The sequence below is a fragment of the Juglans regia genome, chromosome 7 (genome assembly GCF_001411555.2).
Source record: "Juglans regia cultivar Chandler chromosome 7, Walnut 2.0, whole genome shotgun sequence".
NCBI classification, from domain to species: domain Eukaryota; kingdom Viridiplantae; phylum Streptophyta; class Magnoliopsida; order Fagales; family Juglandaceae; genus Juglans; species Juglans regia.
This window is the reverse complement of record NC_049907.1, coordinates 20343101-20363051: the sequence shown is the minus strand read 5'-3', so window position 1 is coordinate 20363051 and position 19951 is coordinate 20343101. Positions and strand designations below refer to the sequence as shown.

Here is a 19951-nt window from a genome sequence, read left to right as displayed (position 1 = left end):
CTTTTGTATGTTATTTGCTTGCATGTTGTGGTTTTTGTGATTTTTTCTGCAATATTGCATGTGTGTTATTAATTTTTTATTTGCTTTTCTTTTGTATGTTATTTGCTTGAATGTTGTGGTTTTTGTGGCTTTTTCTGCACTGCATGTACGTTATTAATTTTCTGCACTGCATGTAAATTTTTGGGCTATTTAGTTTGAGGATTATGTGTGTAAATTTTTTTTCATTTTTGTATAAATATTTAGTATTTTTTGTTATAATTTTATATATAGTATGGAACTGATTATAATAAATGGATTTCCTATATATAACTGTTTTATATTATTTTTGTTTTATTAAATTGTTGTCTTCTTCATTTGATGTTATGATGGCTAACTGGTTTTGGCTTTTATTTCAGGTTGGTATCTCCTTTTTTACAGCCTTTTGTAATTTCTTTGTATTATTTTATTACTTTTTATTGTGAATATATTCATTTTTTTCCTGTAGATTTGCATGTTGTGCTTCGGAGGTTTTTTTTGGTTGCGTAGTTAGATGGAAGTCAGTTTATGTTTGGTTATTTACTTTCCTTTTGTATGTTATTTGCTTGCATGTTTTGGTTTTTGTGACTTTTTTTGCATTGTATGTGTTATTAATTTTTTATTTGCTTTCCTTTTATATATTATTTGCTTGCATGTTATGCTTTTTCTGCACTATATGTAAATTTTTGGATTATTTAGTTTGATGATTGTGTTTGCAAATTTTTTTCATTTCTATATAAATCTTTAGTGATTTTTTGTTATAATTTTATAACTGCATTTATAAAATTAATATATAGTATGGAACTGATTTTAATAAATGGATTTTCTGTATATAACTGTTTTATACTATTTTTGTTTTATTAAATTGTTGTCTTTTTCATTTGATATTATGATGACTAACTGGTTTTAGCCTTTTGACTGACTGGTTTTGGCCTTTATTTCAAGTTGGTATCCCATTTTTTACAATCTTTTGTAATTTGTTTGCATTATTTTATTATTTTTTATTGTGAATATATTCATTTTTTCCTGTAAATTTGCATGTTGTGCGTTGGAAGTTTTTTTTGGTTGTGTAGTTAGATGGAAGTCAGTTTATGTTTAGTTATTTGCTTACATGTTGTGATTTTTGTGGCTTTTTCTGCACTGGATGTGTGTTATTAATTTTTTATTTGCTTGCATGTTGTGCTTTTTTTGGCTTTTTCTGTACTGCATGTGCGTTATTAATTTTCTGCATTGCATGTAAATTTCTTGGGCTGTTTCTGGCTTTTTCTGCATTGCATTTGATTATTAATTTATCTATACTATATATAATAAGTGTGGATAGCTATGAACAATCATTTTTGTCATCCGTGCAACTGCCCTTTTTTGTGTGTTTTCTCCTTTTTATCCTTATGTTTTAACATTTTTGTCTATCTAACTGGGGGTATTTTGGTCTTTCGTGGTATTTTGATCTTTTTTCCTTTTCCTTTCCCAAGATATATATCTAGGTTTTAACTTAAAAATGTCTCTCTCTCTCTCTCTCTCTCTCTCTCTCTCTCTCTCTCTCTCTCTCTCTCTCCTTCTTTCTTTGATGCATGTTTTAAGTTCTGCTTCATTTATTTTTTTATTCAGTCGTTCATGCTTTTGTTTTTCCCTCTTTGAATATATGCACTTGATTGTTAGTTCTTTGAAGGAATTTGGGTAGTGTGTGTTATGGATTTGGATATTATGGGTTTATGTGTTTAGTTTTTTGTTTCATGCATTTTTTAACTTTTTCATTTTTATAAATTGTGATTCTGTTGTTGGTTTTTGTTTCTCTTTGAATTTATGTACTTGATTGATTTAATTCTTTGAAGGAATTTCTTTTCAACTTTGATTCATTTTGTTTTGTGGAGTTTGAGTTGTGTGAAGTTATTTTTTCCAGGTACAATGTAGTGTTGTGTTTTTCTGTTTATATAGGGATGGTTTGGTCTTTTTAGAGGGGCTATAGGTTTTGCTTTAATGGAACCCCATCGATATAGCAGGGTAATCCTCACTTGGATGACAATATTGCAGTCTGTGGTACTTTCCGCAGAAGGCAGTCGGGGTTTGGGTGGAGTTTTGCAGTCATTCGATGCGAATGGTTCCTTGCTTTTAGACTTGAATTTATTTTTTTTTGGTTATTTTCCCGTTGTCGGTGATCCATTTCGTTCTTCTAAAAAGAAGTAAGTGGATTTTTGTCTAGCCGTCCCATACTTGTGGTGCTATTATTATTTTTTTTTTTTGTAGAAGTTTTGATGAAAGATATGATTTTTTATTTTTATTTTAAGAGACTGTGATCTTTTATCATTTAATGGATAGTATTTGTTTGGTTATGGAAGAAATATATAGATTCTTTTCGTTTGCTATACCGTGAAAGATAATTCCACTTTGTTTTTTTAAGATTTAAAGCTTTTTTTTAAAGGCCAATTTAAGTGAGTGTTTTGATGCACTTCACTTGTTGCAATCAGCTCTGATGGCAATGTCATATCTGAAACACGAGAATTTTTTTTGTATTTCATTGCTCATTATTATTATATTGGTTACGTGATGTTTTTTTTTTTTTTGTATATTTTTTCATTTGTGTATTTTTTGTTGCAATGTTGGGTTTTTTTTTTCTATGATTTTTTGCTGTCTTTCTTTTTGAATTTTTTTTTGTTGTTGTGTCATTTTTTGCCGTCTCTTATGCTGCAATATTTTTTGAGGTATATTTAGCAATTTAAAGTTTTTATATCTTAACCTGTCATTCTGTTTGCTCCAAAAGAGAAGAATTTAAATGATGAGGGTTTTCAAAAAATGATGGTAACTGTTAGCGTATAGACTATCTAAAAATGACCACATATATTTTGGCTCTAGTGGGCAAACGTCCCTCGGTCGTTTCATCACTACTAGTATATATATATATATATATATATATATATATAGATATTATTCACTTATTCATTTGTCTTAGAAACATTTCGTTTTCCCAACTTCTCCCGCCTCAGCTTGCTAGAGAAATGACATAAATTACTCTATTTCAGTACATTTCTCAACATTTCCCCTACTCTTATTTAAAAGAACCTTTCATCTCATTTTTAGATAATTGAACAAAATAGTTTTCACCACAAGTGTTTGAATAAATAGTACTAGTAATTTAGTTATTCCGATTTGCATATCACGCAAGTTTACGACTAGTTTATTCTACGTTTGGATATTGAGGTGATCTCAAATGATTTATAAATAATAATAAAAAAATAATGAATAATAGACTAATAGTTAAAAAAAATAATGAATAATTTATGAATAGTAATTAATAGTAGTGAGGTACTTTGAAGTGATCCCGAATTAAATCACCTCACTAATCAAACACACTGTATTCATTGCTCCTGAGAAATCCATATGAACGATTCCATAAATAGTGCGGGATCTTAGTCTATATTTTGTTTCGATTTTTTATGATTATTTATAGAAACTAAAAAAATAACTTTCACCAATTTTTTATTTATAACCTTTCAAAAGTCAAGAAATAAATTGTTGCTTTATTAATATGTTAATATAAAAAAGCTATAAACGATAGTATTGCACTTGAAAGCTGTTTGGGACTTTTCTCAAAAGCAATATCATGGCAGGCATAGAACAATCATCTTTAACTCCATGCATGTTAGCATATCCAAAAAATTGAGTTAATCTCAATCTTCTAAATTTGGATTAATAATTTTGCTGATTCGAATAATCTTCTTGAAAATTTTCTTATTTATTATACATATTATTAATATATGTATGAGAAACTTTATCATTCAAAAATAATAATAATAACAGATCTTCTAAAGGAAAATACATATTTTTTTTGTTATGAAATTAGCATCTTTGGAAATCATGATATCTATATATGTAAGAGTTTTATTAAAACTCTATGTCCCACACCTCCATATCCTAGCTAATGGGTTTAAACTAGTTCAAATATCTCTTAATTAATGAGTTATAGTGGGACACAAATACATCTAGATTTCATGATGGCCAGAAGTCTATAGACTTCATGCTAGTCAGAAGTCTATAACCCTTAATGAGAATGCTTAACCCCTCATGAGGATTAAGGGTTCTCACCTACAACATAATTGTGCCTATAGGCATCGGGAGACACTCGAAGGTAAAGTTATTAAGATGATCATTCTCTCATAGTCAGGTCAAATTTTTTATCAAACTGAAATGAATGGAGGTAGGTTTTCTAACTATTATTATTTATTATCGTAGATCATAGAAAATCGAAATTCTTTTTATTTATTTATAAAGAGTTGAAGGTCACATGTCTAAGAGTGACCCCTTCTCCATTTTATTAAAAACCCCACTTTTGGCGGAGGAATACCTTATACACAACTGAAGCTGCCAAAAAATTAAATAAAGAAATAAACTCGAAGCAACAAAACCCAACTCAATAAACCTCACCCAACTTTCTTAAACTTACGCAAATAAGGATGCCCTTAAGCAAATTGGAATGTCCTCATGTGAAAACCATTCTTCATTACATCCACAACTTCCGATCTTAGCTAGAAAATCTACTGCCATATTTCCTTCCCTGAACACATGTTGAAACTGAAAATCTATTCTTGATAAAATCCCCATAATCTCCTCCAAAAACTCCTCCAGATACCGTAAGCTACACTACCCATCTTTCAGCCAATTGACCACCAATAAAGAATCAAGCTCCAGAATAACATTATCAACACCCCAAATCACGGCATTTACGTAAACCCATTAATAAAGCCCGAATCTCTGCCTGCGTATTAGTTCCCCTGCCCAAACGAGCAGCAAACGCAAACTTCATGTTGTCGTGTTCATCTCGCAGTATTCCACTAGCGCCCAACTCCCTTGTATTTTGTAAACAACTTCAATCAGTGTTCAACTTGACCTAACCATTATCTGGTTTATGCCAAGAAACTGCTCTGACTCTTTCCTTACTTCTTATCTTAATCGCGACTGTAGCAACGTAAGCACCTGGACGTCCCTCCATCCCAACCGAGAGCTATCCTTTATTTTTAAACCAACCCAGTTAATCCAAAATTTGACGAGCCTCCACAACACGCCAATTGAGTCCTTCCTTCCCTCAATTCTGGCTGAGCACCTCCAACACCACAACCTCCACATTATGATACTTGGAATTAACCCAAGTAAATTCCCAACCTTCGACGACCTCGCTGTGCGTCTAAACCAAGCTTCAACCGTTCTTCTCCATGACCTGTTAACTACGTATGGGACCCCCAGAGCATGAGAACAAAATTTCCAAATAGTCGTAGCTATCTCTCCCTTATAAGACAGAGCTTTCCACATTAACACCAAAATCTTCTTTGGTAATGCCGCATGCCAGATCCACTTAGACCATTGAGATTTTGGAGCCACCTCACGAACAAGGCTCCACGCATTCTTTGTTGTAAAACATCCATCCAAAGTTCCCATCCAAGCCAGTTTATCATTACCAGCTCTTGTTCCAGGAACTGTCGAACAATTAGCTCCTATTTTTCTTGCCCTACCAGTTGTCTTAAAACATCCACATCCCATTGAGTTCCCTCCGTACAGTCTTTCACAAGTAAATTTGGATGTGCCACAACTCTCTGATAATCACATAATGGGGCAGAGTCCATCCATTTGTCCCTCCAAAAAGAAAGGTGGCCTTCCTTGACCAGCCATTTAGAATTCTTTAGCACAAGCGGCACTTCACGCACCACCATAGAAAATTGAAGATTCTTATATTTAATATTTAATGTCAAAATATTTAACAATCTAACCATAATTAATACTTTGAGGGCACCCTAATACTTTGAGGGCACCCATCAAGCTGCATGTGGTGAATTTTAATTATAATCATGATTTATTTTTTTGAGATCGATCTATTTTGTCAAATTAATCTTTAAGTTGAAGGCCGTCATGTTTAATTGATGATCCCCTAGAGATTTTGTCCAAATTTTTTAAACTTTCGAGTGTGAGAGAAAAATATAAGTCAGTCCAACAACATTTCTTAAGCATTTAATATAGATTTGCAGGATACTGACTATTAAATCACGATAACACAGAGAGAGTAGAAGGTGTTTGACAAAAGTTCTGAATGAAAAAATATTATATTAAAACCTCATTTCAGCTTTACTGATTTCCCATATACAATTCGGAGAGTATCTACACATATTTATAGCATAATGGCTCTACAATAGATACAAGATGATTGGTCCACATCAACATTCAGTTATGCATTTTTATTCTCTGTGATTCTTGCTACAGCTGAAGCAGTTGTGTGAGTGAGTGCAGCCACTACAGATTCTTTATGCTCGGGGTTACAGGAGGTAGGTCCCTTGTGTACTGTCTTAACATCCCCCCGCGATTCAAGCGGCACTGGAGTAAGAGTGAGGCTTGAGCGTAACTGTGAAAAACAACTTGAGGACAAAGGCTTGGTAAAAATATCAGCAAGCTGATCATTACTAGAAATAAAAGAGAGTTGTAGTGTTTTGGCAGCCACTCTATCTTGTACAAAATGATAATCAAGCTGGATATGTTTAGTACGAGCATGTAACACCGGATTAATCGAGAGATAAGTAGCGCCTAAGTTATCACACCACAGTGTTGGAGATTCACTAAGAAAAATACCAAGCTCTTGTAACAAGTATTGTAACCATAAAATTTCACAAGTGGCATTTGCCACAACCTTATACTCGGCTTTAGTAGATGACCGAGCTATAGTGGGCTGTTTTTTTTTTAGCCCCAAGAAATAAGGTGAGAGTCAAAATAAATGCAGTAGCCTCCAGTAGACTTACGATCATCCGGGCATCCTGCCCAGTCAGCATCGAAAAAGGCAGACAACTTAATAAGAGAAGAAACACAGAAATGAAGACCAAAATGTTTGGTGTGATTAAGATATTGAAAGATGCGTTTGACGGCTTGCCAGTGGGGCTACCGTGGATAATGCATGTATTGACAGACTTTGTTTACTGCAAATGAGATGTCAGGCCTAGTAAAAGCTAAATGTTGGAGACTTCCAACAATACTCCTATAAAGAGGAGGGTCCTCAAAAGCAGACCCGTCAAGAGCATTTAGTTTGACAGATGCAGATAAAGGAGTTGAAACTGATTTTGACTCATGCATATTTGTTCGAATAAGTAGGTCAGACACATATTTAGACTGGGAAAGATAGAGACCAGATGAGTTTCGAAACACTTCTATGCCTAGAAAATAACTTAGTAGGCTGAGATCTTTAACAGGAAAATATGAGTTCAAGGCAATAATGAATTCAGATACTAAGACAGATGTAGATCCAGTAACAATAATATCATATATGTAAATTAAGACATAGATAAAATCAGAGTTATTTCTAAACATAAACAACGAATTGTTAGATTTTGAACTAGAGAAACCAAGAGAAAGAAGCCGATCTGTGAGCTTGGAAAACCAAGCCCGTGGGGCTTGCTTCAAGCCATAAATTGACTTCCTTAACTTACAGACATGGTTGGGAAGATCTGGATTCACAAACCCCGGAGGCTGCTGCATGTACACATCTTCTTCGAGATCCCCGTGTAGAAAAGCATTCTGAATGTCCAACTGATGCAAAGGCCAGTTATGAGTGACTGCAAGGGAAAGAATAAGCCGTATAGTTACTGGTTTGACAACCGGACTAAAAGTCTCGGAGTAGTCGAGGCTAGGTTGTTGATGGAAGCCTTTGGCCACAAGACGCGCCTTGCGACGTTCCAGACTACCATCAGCCCTACGTTTTGACTTCAAGACCCATTTAGCACCCAGAAGGTTAAACGAGGTGGAGAAGGGAACTAAGTCTCATGTGTGATTTTGCAAAAGAGCAGCAAATTCAGTGGCCATAGCAGCCCTCCACTCGAAAAAACGGGACGCCTCAGTGAAAGAGGAAGGTTCTTTGGGAACATTTTGTGCAAAGGAAGTGAGAAAGGATGATGGTTTGGGGGGAGGCCAAGGAATTGTTCTATTGGTTCGAATAAGAGGACAAAGGGACTGAGATTTGGTCCGTGTGACCATCGGGTGAGAAGAAGAATTATGGGGTTCAGTTGGTGATAGGTGAGAGCGCAGGTGATGACCATTCGGTGAGTTAGGCTGTAAGTTTGTGTGAGTTAATGGCGGCTCAGAGAGAGTTGCGATATTAGGGTTGATATTTTGAGAGGATGAAAGCAAAGGTGGACTGGTAGGTGTATCGGGCTGAGGTATGGTTTGACTAGGTTGGTGGGCCAAGATGTTTATATGAGTTGGAGTGGTTGGGCGTGAAGGCAACGGAGTGAGATGGGGTGGACTGGGGCACGGGTTGACTGAAGCCAAAGGAGTACTGGGCCGTGTGAGAGAATGAAGAAGTGGAATATTTAGTTGTGAAGGAGAGGGCGGGGACGTATTCAAACTGGGCTGTGTGGAGAATGGAAAGATAGTTTCATAAAAAATGACATCACGAGATATATATGTTCAACCCGTAGGCAGATGAAGACAGCAATAACCCTTGTGATCAATACTATATTCCATAAAAACACAAAAATGAGAACGAAGGTCCATTTTGTGTTGATTATAGGGACGAAGATTTGGCCAACACGCCACACCAAAAACTCGTAAAAATTTATAATCCGGAATGATGTGAAACAATTTTTCAAAAGGTGATTTATTATTAAGAATGAGAGTTGGCATTCAATTAATTTAGAAAACAGCAGTTTGAAAGGCTTCAGACCAATATTTAGAGGGGGCTCAGGCATGTGCAAGAATAGACAAACCAGTTTCTACAATGTGATGATGGCGGCGCTCAATAGTGCCATTTTGAGCGTGTGCATATGGACAAGTGAGACGATGTGAAATACCACAAGCTTGTAGTATTTTGTGAAGGGGACAAAATTCTCCCCCCCAGTCGGATTGAACAGATAAAATATTTGTAGAGAACATATTTTGAACATAACGTGCAAACTCAACAAATATTTTAGAGACATCAGACTTTGATTAAAGAGGAAAATACCAAATATATTTAGAGAAGTCATCTTCAATGGAAAAGTAAAAACGACAAGCATTAGAGGAAAGCATTGGAGCGGGAACCCAAACATCAAGAAAAAGAAGCTGAAATGGTTTGTCCGATGTGGATGGAGATGGTGGATGAGGTAGAGCATGAGCTTTGGCGTGGGAGCAAGCTGGACAAACTTGAGGAGTGGACTTATTTGTGACCGGTAGTTGAAACTGACGTAGAGTAAGTGAAGTAATCTGAGGGGAGGGGTGACCAATGCGAGCATGCCATATTTGTGTGGAAGTGCGTTGACCAATAAAAGCTTGAGGGGTGGAAGTGTTTGTTTGCAGCGAAAGGACATAGAGACCATCTCTAACGGGACCCTGAAGAAGCACCTCCTTGGTTTGTAAATCCTTCACAAAGAAACAAGAGGAATTAAATTCAAAGAAAACAACATTATCCACGCAAAATTGACGAACATACAAGAGATTTTTTGTAATGGAAGGAACATGTAAAAGTTTGTGAAGAATGTAATTTCCAGAACCAGTATTGAGTTGACCCAAGCCAATGTTTTGTATTGGAAGTGTCGAGCCATCGCCGATGCTAACATGGTCAGGGCCAAGATAAGGCATAGAGTCTAAATTTAAATTTGCAAAATTAGAGGTAAAATGATTAGTCGCAGCAGTGTCGGGAAACCAATAATTTGAAGGAGGGCCACTAGTGGGAAGAGAAGTAAAGTTAGCTGTGAAAGAAGATGGAGGTGGGGACTGATATGTTTGATTAAAACGATTGTAACATTGAAGGGCCGTGTGACCCACCTTCTGACAAACCTGGCAAGTGGGCCTAGAGTCTGAGCGGGAGGAAAAAGGATTACTGGGCTGGGCCATGTGTGACCCACGCCCAGATCCTCTACCACGTCTCCCCCCACGAAAGGGAGTTCGACCTCTGCTAGATTGACCAGCGGCCATGGGAGAACGAAAAGATAGCCCAGTGGCGTTAGCAGATATGGGTGATGCCAAGAGAAGAGATTGGTGCTGATGAGCTAAGCAGGGATTCATGATTTAACAGGTAACTGTAAATCTGAGGAGCTGAGAGAGGTTCGGGACGAGTGGTAACAGAAGAGATTACCAACTCATAATCCGAACCCAATCCCGCAAGTAAGTACACCGTAAACTGTGATTGAGAAAGAGGATTTCCTGCTGCCGACAAGGAGGCAGACAAGGATTTGGCCTTATGGTAATACGCATTGATTGATTCAGCTCCTTTCTTTAACGTAGCAAGCTGAAACTGGGTTTGAATAACATGAGACGTCGATTGAGAGGCATACAAGCTATGTAACGTCGTCCAAATCTCATGAGATGTATTGCACTCAAGCACTTGTGCAAGAAGAGTCTCTGATAAGGATGAGTTAAGTGCAGACATAATCAACTGATCCTGTAGAACCCATAACTTATGAGCCGGGTTTACAACATCATTGATTTTAGCTGGAGGAGAAGTAAAGGAACCATCAACATAGGAGAGAAGTTGATTTCCTTTAAGAAATGGAAGAATCTGAGCCTTCCAGAGAAGGTAGTTGTCGATGGAGAGTTTGACAGTGACTGAATGGTTGGTAATGGCGATAATGGAGGAGGTAAACGGGGGAGGAGGAGTTACGGATGTCATGGAGGAGTCTAGAGATAAGAAGACACAGGTCAGGGGAGGAGAAAAAAAAGAAACAGGAGAAAGAACAGGCGTTGGCCTTAGTAGCTCTTTGATACCATATTAAATCACGGTAACACAGAGAGAGTAGAAGGTGTTTGACAAAAGTTCTGAATGAAAAAATATTATATTAAAACCTCATTTCAGCTTTACTGATTTCCCATATACAATTCGGAGAGTATCTACACATATTTATAGCACAATGACTCTACAATAGATACAAGATGATTGGTTCACATCAGCATTAAGTTATGCATTTTTATTCTCCGTAATTCTTGCTACAGCTGGAGCAGTTGTGTGAGTGAGTGCAGCCACTACAGATTCTTTGTGCTCGGGGTTACAAGAGGTAGGTCCCTTGTGTACTGTCTTAACACTAACCAATAAATATCATGGCTAGATCCATTTTTATCTTTCAACCAATTACAACTAGATTAGTTGATTAAGTTAATAATATGATAATTTTCACTCTAACAATTAATCTTAATTAGTTTTTCCCATCTTTATCAATTTCTATGAAGCGTTGAAGGATCATACATAATTAATTAATTTTAGTCAAATAAAAGTTTGTAAGTACTTATTCAAACCATTGATTATATATACAGTACCATATATAGATCTACAGATCAGGGAAAACATCTTTGTAAAAATTTGGTATAATGGCAATTAGTAGTTGTGAAGGCTGACTATCCCATATATATATATATATATATATATATATATATATATATATATATATATATATATATACTAGGTAGGGAACAACGTGCTTTGCACGTTGCCTAATTGAGTGAAACACTTTTTCTACAAAAATGATATGGTTTAATAAAAATGATTAATGAATACAATCAAATGATAGTGACAAGGTGAACCAAACAGAAATAAATGGCTCAGATAATATAACTCACTTCTGATAATTCAAATCATTTATCTGAAATTTAAGGGTAAAGGCATGTCTCTTAAGGAGTTCAAGATAAAGCCTATATGCCACCGATCATGATTGTCGGTGCAGAATGACCCTGTACAAAAGTTATCTCCGTGAATGTGATTGCCAAAAACAAGATAGTTGAACAAAAAAAATAAGGTCACGCACACATATACCTATACAACACACATAAATATATATATATATATATATATATATTACACACAGTTACGCGTCGAGAGAGAGAGAGAGAGAGAGAGATCTTGAGGTATAAAGAAAGGAAATGAGTTCCCTGATTTTGTCCATTATAACATACATGTACCATGTACAATATCATCTTGTCAAATGGAAATGAGTTTGTTATAGGTTTTTCTTCTCTACCAAATTAAGTTTTCATTGATTTCTTACACAAAATATGAATTATCAAACTTCAAAGGGTCAGTTGTCCAAGGTAGACTTTCGAATCCTGATCTCTCCTTGTGTGCCTTTCCCTAAAGAAACAAAATGAAAGACAAATCATATAGATGATATGAATTAAAAAAAAAACTTTTCCTCACATATAGTTCAATCTTTGGAGAACTTTACCAATGTGTGGCCTCCAGCCAATGCCACAATGTCCTTGTCAGATAAGCCCATGCGATAAAAGACATCTCTTAAATGCTTTGCACCTATAACAAAATGGGACAAGAAGTGAATACATTGTTCAACATCCCATCTGTTATGTGTTTTCCATTACCATGAAATAGACTGTCTCGTGTCAATTGCTCCAATATGTGCATGTACAGATCAAACTCGGAGTAAAGAAACTTATACATCAGCCACAGAAGAACCAAGTTTTTTTCAATATTTATCATACATAAGCATCGTGATGGATAGCTTAGCATATTCATGTTCACTTTTAACAATCTTCAAGGAAGAGATATAAAACCTATACTTCATTCCATCATCATAAATCAAACAGCAAACTGGGGTAGCTTATGTTTCATAGGAAATCACCACCCATAAAAACTAAAGCAACTTGGTTAATAACATACCTTGTCTGGCATCAGGAAGGCACCCTTCTTCAGGAGATTCCAATGAATCCTACTTGAGGTTAAGAAAGTTAAAAAAGAGTACAGATCATGGATAGGTGCTATAGAAATTCTTCCATGAATATACCTTCCTTCTTGGAACAAAGTCAATAGAGGGGTCCAGTGACTTCCACTGCAACAATGCTAGCAAGCTAAAAATCCAAAACGCAGTTGAAGATGAGCTAAATCTGTAAGACCACGTAGTTGAAGACAAATGTATGCTTCTCGAAATAGAATCGTAACCTGGTAGAGATCGGCATATGTAATCTTTGGATGTTTAGACTTTACTTCTTCTGACATCAAAATGAAGAAACAAACCCAGGATCAGTGAGAAGACAAACCAATGCAAAATTAGGTGCAAATTATCAATTCATTTCCCTGGAGAACAAACTAAGCTCTAAACTTCTTGACCCACCCGTAATCAGATTTGCTAAACTATATTACACATTAAGCTGTAAAAGCTCACCGCAGAATCCAACTGCGATTTCCAAGAAACTGGCAAACATAACCAAAAATAGTCCATAGCAATGAAGAGAAATCCAACAACCAGATTCACATGGAACAAAAAAAAAAATGCAGAACAAAAAGAGAACAAGCAAAACAAAAATGAAATAAAAAAAAAAAAAACAACACAGGTTTTTCAATCCAAAAATAACGAGACGGCAAACAAAATCCAAACCATCCCACAGATTCACATCCAACCAAGAGAAAATAAAAACAAAACCATAAAAACCATACCCAGACCACACCGACAACAAGAACAGAGAAGAGGAACCCAAAGATACACCACTATGAGAGGAAGCTTTTCCTTGGCGTCTGACGTCCAAAATCCCTCTTATGGATACCGAAGACCAAGAAACCAAAACTTTCACCTCGAGAGGGTTTAAAACTAAAGAAGTCCCTCCAAGAGAGATCAAAACATCTTTAGCTTGCTTGTGCTAGTCTCTGAGCATCTAGTCTGCCTACAAAAACAAAAACAAAAAACAAAAAAAAAAAACATTGAGACAAGCTATGAGAATCGGAAGCTCTAGGGGAAGAATGAGAGAGAGGGAAGAACCACAATGTGAAGAATCGAAAGCCTTTGAGGAGATTCCTGTGGAGTTGGCTGCCGTAAACAAAAAAGAAAACTTCAGATTTCAAAGAATCATACATTCAGATTTAAAGAAAAAAAAAACTCGGATCAGAAGAAAAAAAAAAAGAAAACTCCACCTTTCCCGTGAAGAACAACCGTGTTTTTCGTTGGCTGACCTAGGCTGCAGTTTTCTTCATTTTCTTTGAGACCAAGCACGGGAAACATTTGTAGAGAGGAGATTTGAGAGACACGATTGAAGAATCGCGAGGACAGAGAGAGACAGACCACTGGTTTCTGACGAAAAATATATTACAAAAGAGAGATGTGAGAGAGTGAGTTTGAGGAGGGTCGAGGGTGAGAGAGAGTAGGTCTGAGTGTGTGAGGGCTAGAGAAAGCAGATGGAGGTTGGGGGTTAGAGAGAATCGGCGAAAAACAGAGATAGCTGAGAGAGAGTAGGTCTGAAGGGGGAGAATATACAGAGATTGAGAGAGAGTGAGAGAGTGGGAGGGGGAGAAGCTTCGAGAGAATGGGACCTTCCGTTTCATAGCCGTTAAAACAAGTGTTTCAGCTCCGTTAAAACAAGAATTTCCGTTTGCAACCGTTTGATAGGCTCTTATATAATAGAGATAGATATATGCATGGATTCATGCTACTTAAGACCCTAATTATCTTGTGAAGATTCGATCGATAACTTCCGGCCAGCTTATCTGAATAGGTGATGATCGATCCATGTCATTTCTGTGCAGCGTAGCGGCTAAAAATAAATAACTAAAAAGGATATCACATAATTCGCTCCCTTATATATCCCAGACTGCATTTCCGCTATCTGCTTGTTCATGATCTATAGCCACATATTTATTTAAAAAAAAAAAAAAGAATGTAAGGGTACGCACTGTTTATCCAAAAAAGAAAAGAAAAGAAAAGTGTAGGGTCATGAGAGACTTGAGAGACATGAAATATTAAGAAAGTGTTGCTGGAGGCACATGGTTTATTCGCTGCATTAATGATGATATCAGTAAAGCCATCTAAAAAAGAGCAACTTAGGGTTGAAGATTGAAATTGATCTGTTCAGAGCTTTCAAGTTGATCTCCAATATTGGCCAATCCACAGCGGCCGGGTTTGACTCTTTTTTCTTTCGAAAATGAAAAACTAGTGAAACCAAAATATATACGAGCTTAACATTGATGGAAGTCTACAAGTCAAAAGCCAAATATAATGCAAAACAGTGCCTTCATTTCCGAGCTAGCGTGTTGGGGGAGAGGACAGTTGGACAAATAAATAACCTGTCCAATTACAGATGAGCCTCATTTACTCATCATCCGGGCGTGACAGTTGGGGAATGGTGGGCCTCTGTTGTTAGTGTTTTAAACTCTCGTTTCGCTATATATAATATACTCGTTCGTAGCACCTCTTCACAGTGAGCTCTGCAGCTTGCTAATTTTCTTCTTCTTCGATCTTTTTCTTCTGTGGCCTTCGTTGTTGCTTTGGCTTCTTTGTTTGAGCTACCAGTGATGGCTCTCTCTGGCTGTCTTGTGGTTTTTTTCTTGTGCACTTTCCTTGCGAGTGGTTTGGTGTTGGCTGATGTTGGAGGGGTTGAGGATGACAAGCACTTGATTCACCGTCCGCATTTGTACAAGACGACAGGTCTAGGTCGTGGGATTTTTGGGAAAGGGTTTAGACATGGAAGGTTTGGAAGAGGTGGTCTAGGTGGTGGCGGTGGCCTTGGTGGTGGTGGCGGCCTAGGTGGTGGAGGTGGGCTTGGTGGTGGTGGTGGTCTTGGTGGAGGCGCTGGTGGTGGCTTTGGTGGAGGTGCTGGTGGTGGAGGGGGTCTAGGTGGTGGAGGTGGGCTTGGTGGGGGTGGTGGTCTAGGTGGAGGAGCTGGGGGTGGTTTAGGTGGTGGAGGTGGTGCTGGTGGTGGCTTTGGTGGTGGTTCTGGTGGAGGCATTGGTGGAGGAGCTGGTGGTGGTGGGGGTCTAGGTGGTGGAGGTGACCTGAGTGCGTGTGAGCCTGGCATGGCCTGTACTGGCGGAGCCGGTGTGCGGCGGGCCTGGTGATGCGGTACGGTGATGTATGACAGGGCGGAGCCAGTGGTGGCGCAGGCGTGGACGCAGGTGGTGCAGGTGGTGGCGGAGGTCTTGGTGGTGGTGCAGGGGGTGGTGGAGGCCTTGGTGGTGGTGCAGGTTCTGGGGGAGGGTTTGGAGCGGGAGGAGGGTTTGGCAAAGGTGGAGGTGTTGGTGGTGGACTTGGTGGCGGTGGAGGTGGTGGATTTGGTGGAGGTGGTGGCTTGGGGGCTGGTGGTGGTTTTGGTAGTGGGGGTGGTGCTGGGTTTGGAGGTGGACACTAGATCGAGTACGTACTAGTTGTTTGGAAGAACGCTGATCTGCAGCTGGCAACCATGCACAGCAGTTGTTCTTGACTTGTTTTAAGTCGTAGGAGTGATATATAACGTGTTCATTCATAAAGGGATGATGTTGTGTTGGTCATACTTTCTTCTATTTTAGTCGAGAGAAAATTTAACTTTGAGCAATATTAATGTTGATCGAAACTTTCGAAGGTAAAGCGCGCGATGCAGCTTAATATATAATATATATCTAAGATATATCTCTTATGTATCAGCATTTGCAGTTGCAGCTAGCTTCGATCCTGTTGCAAGCATATTATAATAATTATAAGCCTGTAATTTCTCCCTTGTGATGAATAAAGTAATTCCAAGTCTCGCTAGCTTGTTGGTGTCAAGAGATCACGTGGTTTTATTATTTCTTTTTCATTTTGCTGTTGTTTTGATCTCTAGCTACTTACATGACGGCCAGACGTAGTATCTAATAATTATGTTATGATCTCTCATATAAATATATATATATATATATATTAAAGTACTCCTAAAGTTCTTGAGAGCATGCAATTATATCATCAACCAGTACTCCACCTAGCCTCTGATTTTACCATTAAAATAGAAGGAGAAATCGCATGCATGATGAGCAAGAAGGTCGTAAATCATTACACCAGTAGTAGTACGGCATGCAGAAAAACATTAAATTGAAAAATGAATAACCAACCAACCAACCAGTACTGCACAATATGATGCTAGACAGGAACAAGGATGATCTGGCTGTAATGATCAAACTGTCCCACCAATGACTTATAAGCTCTCTCACATTTATTGCAAATGCTAACTTAGTCGAAACTACTCCGGCGGATTAGAGAGGTGAAGAATCTATAAATCATTGATATTGCAACTCATTTTTGAACAATATATATATATATATGTATGTATGTATGTACATATATATCTATATGTAGATTTGGAAAATGTGTGAGTGCAGATTTAAAAAATTGATTTGTTTTGAAATCCTAGTTAGTTCTTCGAACTACTTTGGTCCTAGTTTTTCCAGGTTCAGAAACTAGCTAGGACAGTCGACATGGCTCGGGAATAAATATGGAATTAATGTGCCTCTCTTGGCAGATGAATGAATGAATGAATGGAGCGCAAATTGGATTCAAAGAATATGTGGATATTAACTGCTCAAATATATATACAAGTGTAATTCAATTTCCTAGCTTTACGTGAGTTTTCAGCTTTGAATCTTTAACTCTAAGCAAAAAATGTTGTACTTATAATTAAAATTGGATCACAATCTCTTCAAGTTCTTATCTAAATTTGAGGATGTCAAGTGAGAAAGAGATAGATACATAAAATGAGACTCATTGTACTGATGTCCCTGGATCCTCACATGTGATTGGGTGTAATCTATAATGTTGAGATGTTGGCCACACGGGTCATACACCTCTCGCACAATGTGATAACAAGTGTAAGCGTACATGCAAAAAGATGGTGTGCAATATTCACAGTGAAAAAAAAAAGGGAAGTCATTAAAGCTAAATAACAGTACCAGAATATATTTAAATTACACCACAAAATATTATCCACAAGTCACTTGTCTCAACATGCTTGTAAAGGAACAATTATGATTTGGAACCTATACTACGTTCATGTGACTGAGACAAAAGCTGAAAGGAGGGATGACAAAGGTTGGGTGGTCGGAGGCCTAAAATTTTAGGGAGTGAGAGCTACGAGCAAAGAGAAAATGGGAGAGGAAAAGAGTGATGGGGACAGAGAGATAAGGGGAAAGGGGGAGGCGACAGAGGGGATGGGAGATTGATCGGCCTGAGGTGGTGGTGGTGGTGGTGGTGGCTGGTGAGGCTAGGGTTCTGGTAGTGACTCAGAGAGAGAGAGAGAGAGAGAGATGAGGAGGGGTGCTCGATGTAGGAAAAAATGAGAGAGGAAGGCAGAGGTGCTTTTGGCTACATATGGTGTTGTGGCATGGACGGGGATGATGTAGGTTTCGAACCCAAAAGCTTTGGGTTTAGGGACTGAGAGAGAGAGGAAGAACAAAGACTGGTCAATGAGACGAAGAGGCTTATTGGCGTGAGGTGCGTGACGGTAGCTAGAACGATGCCGGTGGCGGCAAATCCAAACCACAAGAGAGAGAGAGAGAGAGAGAGAGAGAGAGAGAGAGGGCTTACTAGCTTTGTCTCCGTGTCAGATAGTGGCGAAATTAACGAGTAATGTTGATACACATTGCATCACGGGAAAGATATCTTTGCGCAAGAGTACCTTCTGGCCTTTATCTGTTATTTGAATTGCTTTTCCATGCCCTTTGAACAGAAACTCTTGACTATTTGTAATCCCAAATATGTAAGAACTTATGGCTTATATATGCAATATATCACCCGAAACTATAACGACATTTAGGGGTATGAGAGTTATGTTTGTGTCGTGGCATGTTATAAATATTCGACCATATAGATCAACTCAAACCTGTTATGTTTAATTAAATGTGTCAGACTCTAAAACTCTAACACAACTCATTAATGTATTTTGTAATGGATCATATTAGAGGATTTAAATACATTAGTTAGTTTCTCTATTTGTGCATGTGTGGTAGTACTTATGTAAAATAAAAGTATACAAACCTTAAATTTAATTTCAGACTAATTATAAGTTTATAATTGTATAGTTTTTTTTTCCTGAAAGATGTATATTTATAAAATTATTTTAGATATAACTTTTACTTCAAATACAAAAGTTTCTTAGCTATAGTTTGCTATAAACATGTGCAAAAGAAATTCCAAAAACTAATTTAACATTTCCTTTGATTTATTGATCACGACGAATTAGGTTTTTCGCCCGACAGTAAAATTAGCACACTACATATATATCATGATTCTTGTAGTGAAATTCTTGACGTTTGCTTCACCCCAATTAAAAAGAAAGAAAGATAAGAGTGAGAGGCCGGATAAAGAAGAGTGTGTATAGTGTAATATGAATCCTTCTTTCCCCTTTTGAATTGTGTGGTGTCCATTTCACACGGACATACGCGCACGTTTGGAGACCAATATTAATAATTCTAATATTTCCCATTTATAATCTCAAACATATGTTTGTTTTAGAACAACCAACCAAGTCAAAAGAAGTGTCTAGGAGCTAAGAAATTAATTTTGGAGGGTCATGCATGCCTCTATATAAATAGATAAAACGTAGGTAATTAGTTTACCATGCAACAATAATAATACCAAATCCACAGATAGTATTTTATGAAGAGGAAGAGATTGCAAATGATGAAGCGACTAAGCCAGCTCGTTTGGTTACACGTACATATGAGATGAGATGAGATAAAAGTTGAATAAAATATTATTAGAATATAGTTTTTTAATATAATTTTTATTTTGAGATTTAAAAAAGTTGAATTATTTATTGTATTTTGTGTGTGACTTTAGAAAAGTTATAATGATTAGATAAGATGAGTTGAAATGATTTGTATAACCAAATCAGACCTTCTTAAAAAGATTCATATATAGCTGTTATATAAAATTAGTTTGGTTTTTGCAAACATAAGTAAGGATTCACTGAAAAAAGTTTCCTGTTTTATGTCTTTTTTCGTTTTCATCACCTAGGGTACTAAGGCAATGACAGAGTCAACCACCCCTCTAGTGAATCCTTCTCCAGCAAGGCCCTTTGATGGGGCATGGAAGAAGTCGTACTTGCAGGTGATGGTTAAACCGATGGCGTCTTCTTCTTACAGACTACCGATGCGATACCCGGTAAATATAAATGGAGAGCCTAGTTTTTGTGTGTTACGGAGCCTGGATTATCTAAGGCTGTAAAGGATATACGGTTTGCTCTGGTGATAAAGTTTTTATGTGCAAGACCGTCGATAGATGTGATT

The 19951-nt window shown here is 37.3% G+C and overlaps 2 protein-coding genes across 2 annotated transcripts; one reads left to right on the top strand and one right to left on the bottom strand.

The window, feature by feature from the left end:
• Positions 1-11960: 11960 nt before the first annotated feature.
• On the bottom strand, positions 11961-12946 carry LOC109006202 (probable L-ascorbate peroxidase 3). The gene is made up of 5 exons (XM_035691500.1): positions 12896-12946; positions 12741-12804; positions 12617-12665; positions 12168-12250; positions 11961-12073 (listed from the first exon to the last, which is right to left on the bottom strand). Exons 1-5 carry the CDS (start codon positions 12910-12912, stop codon positions 11987-11989), a joined length of 300 nt encoding a protein of 99 aa, XP_035547393.1. The 5' UTR covers positions 12913-12946; the 3' UTR covers positions 11961-11986.
• Positions 12947-15110: 2164 nt separating this feature from the next.
• Positions 15111-16462, top strand: LOC109004056 (glycine-rich protein 23-like). The gene is made up of 2 exons (XM_035691790.1): positions 15111-15760; positions 15802-16462. Exons 1-2 carry the CDS (start codon positions 15236-15238, stop codon positions 16066-16068), a joined length of 792 nt encoding a protein of 263 aa, XP_035547683.1. The 5' UTR covers positions 15111-15235; the 3' UTR covers positions 16069-16462.
• The last annotated feature ends 3489 nt before the right edge of the window (positions 16463-19951 follow it).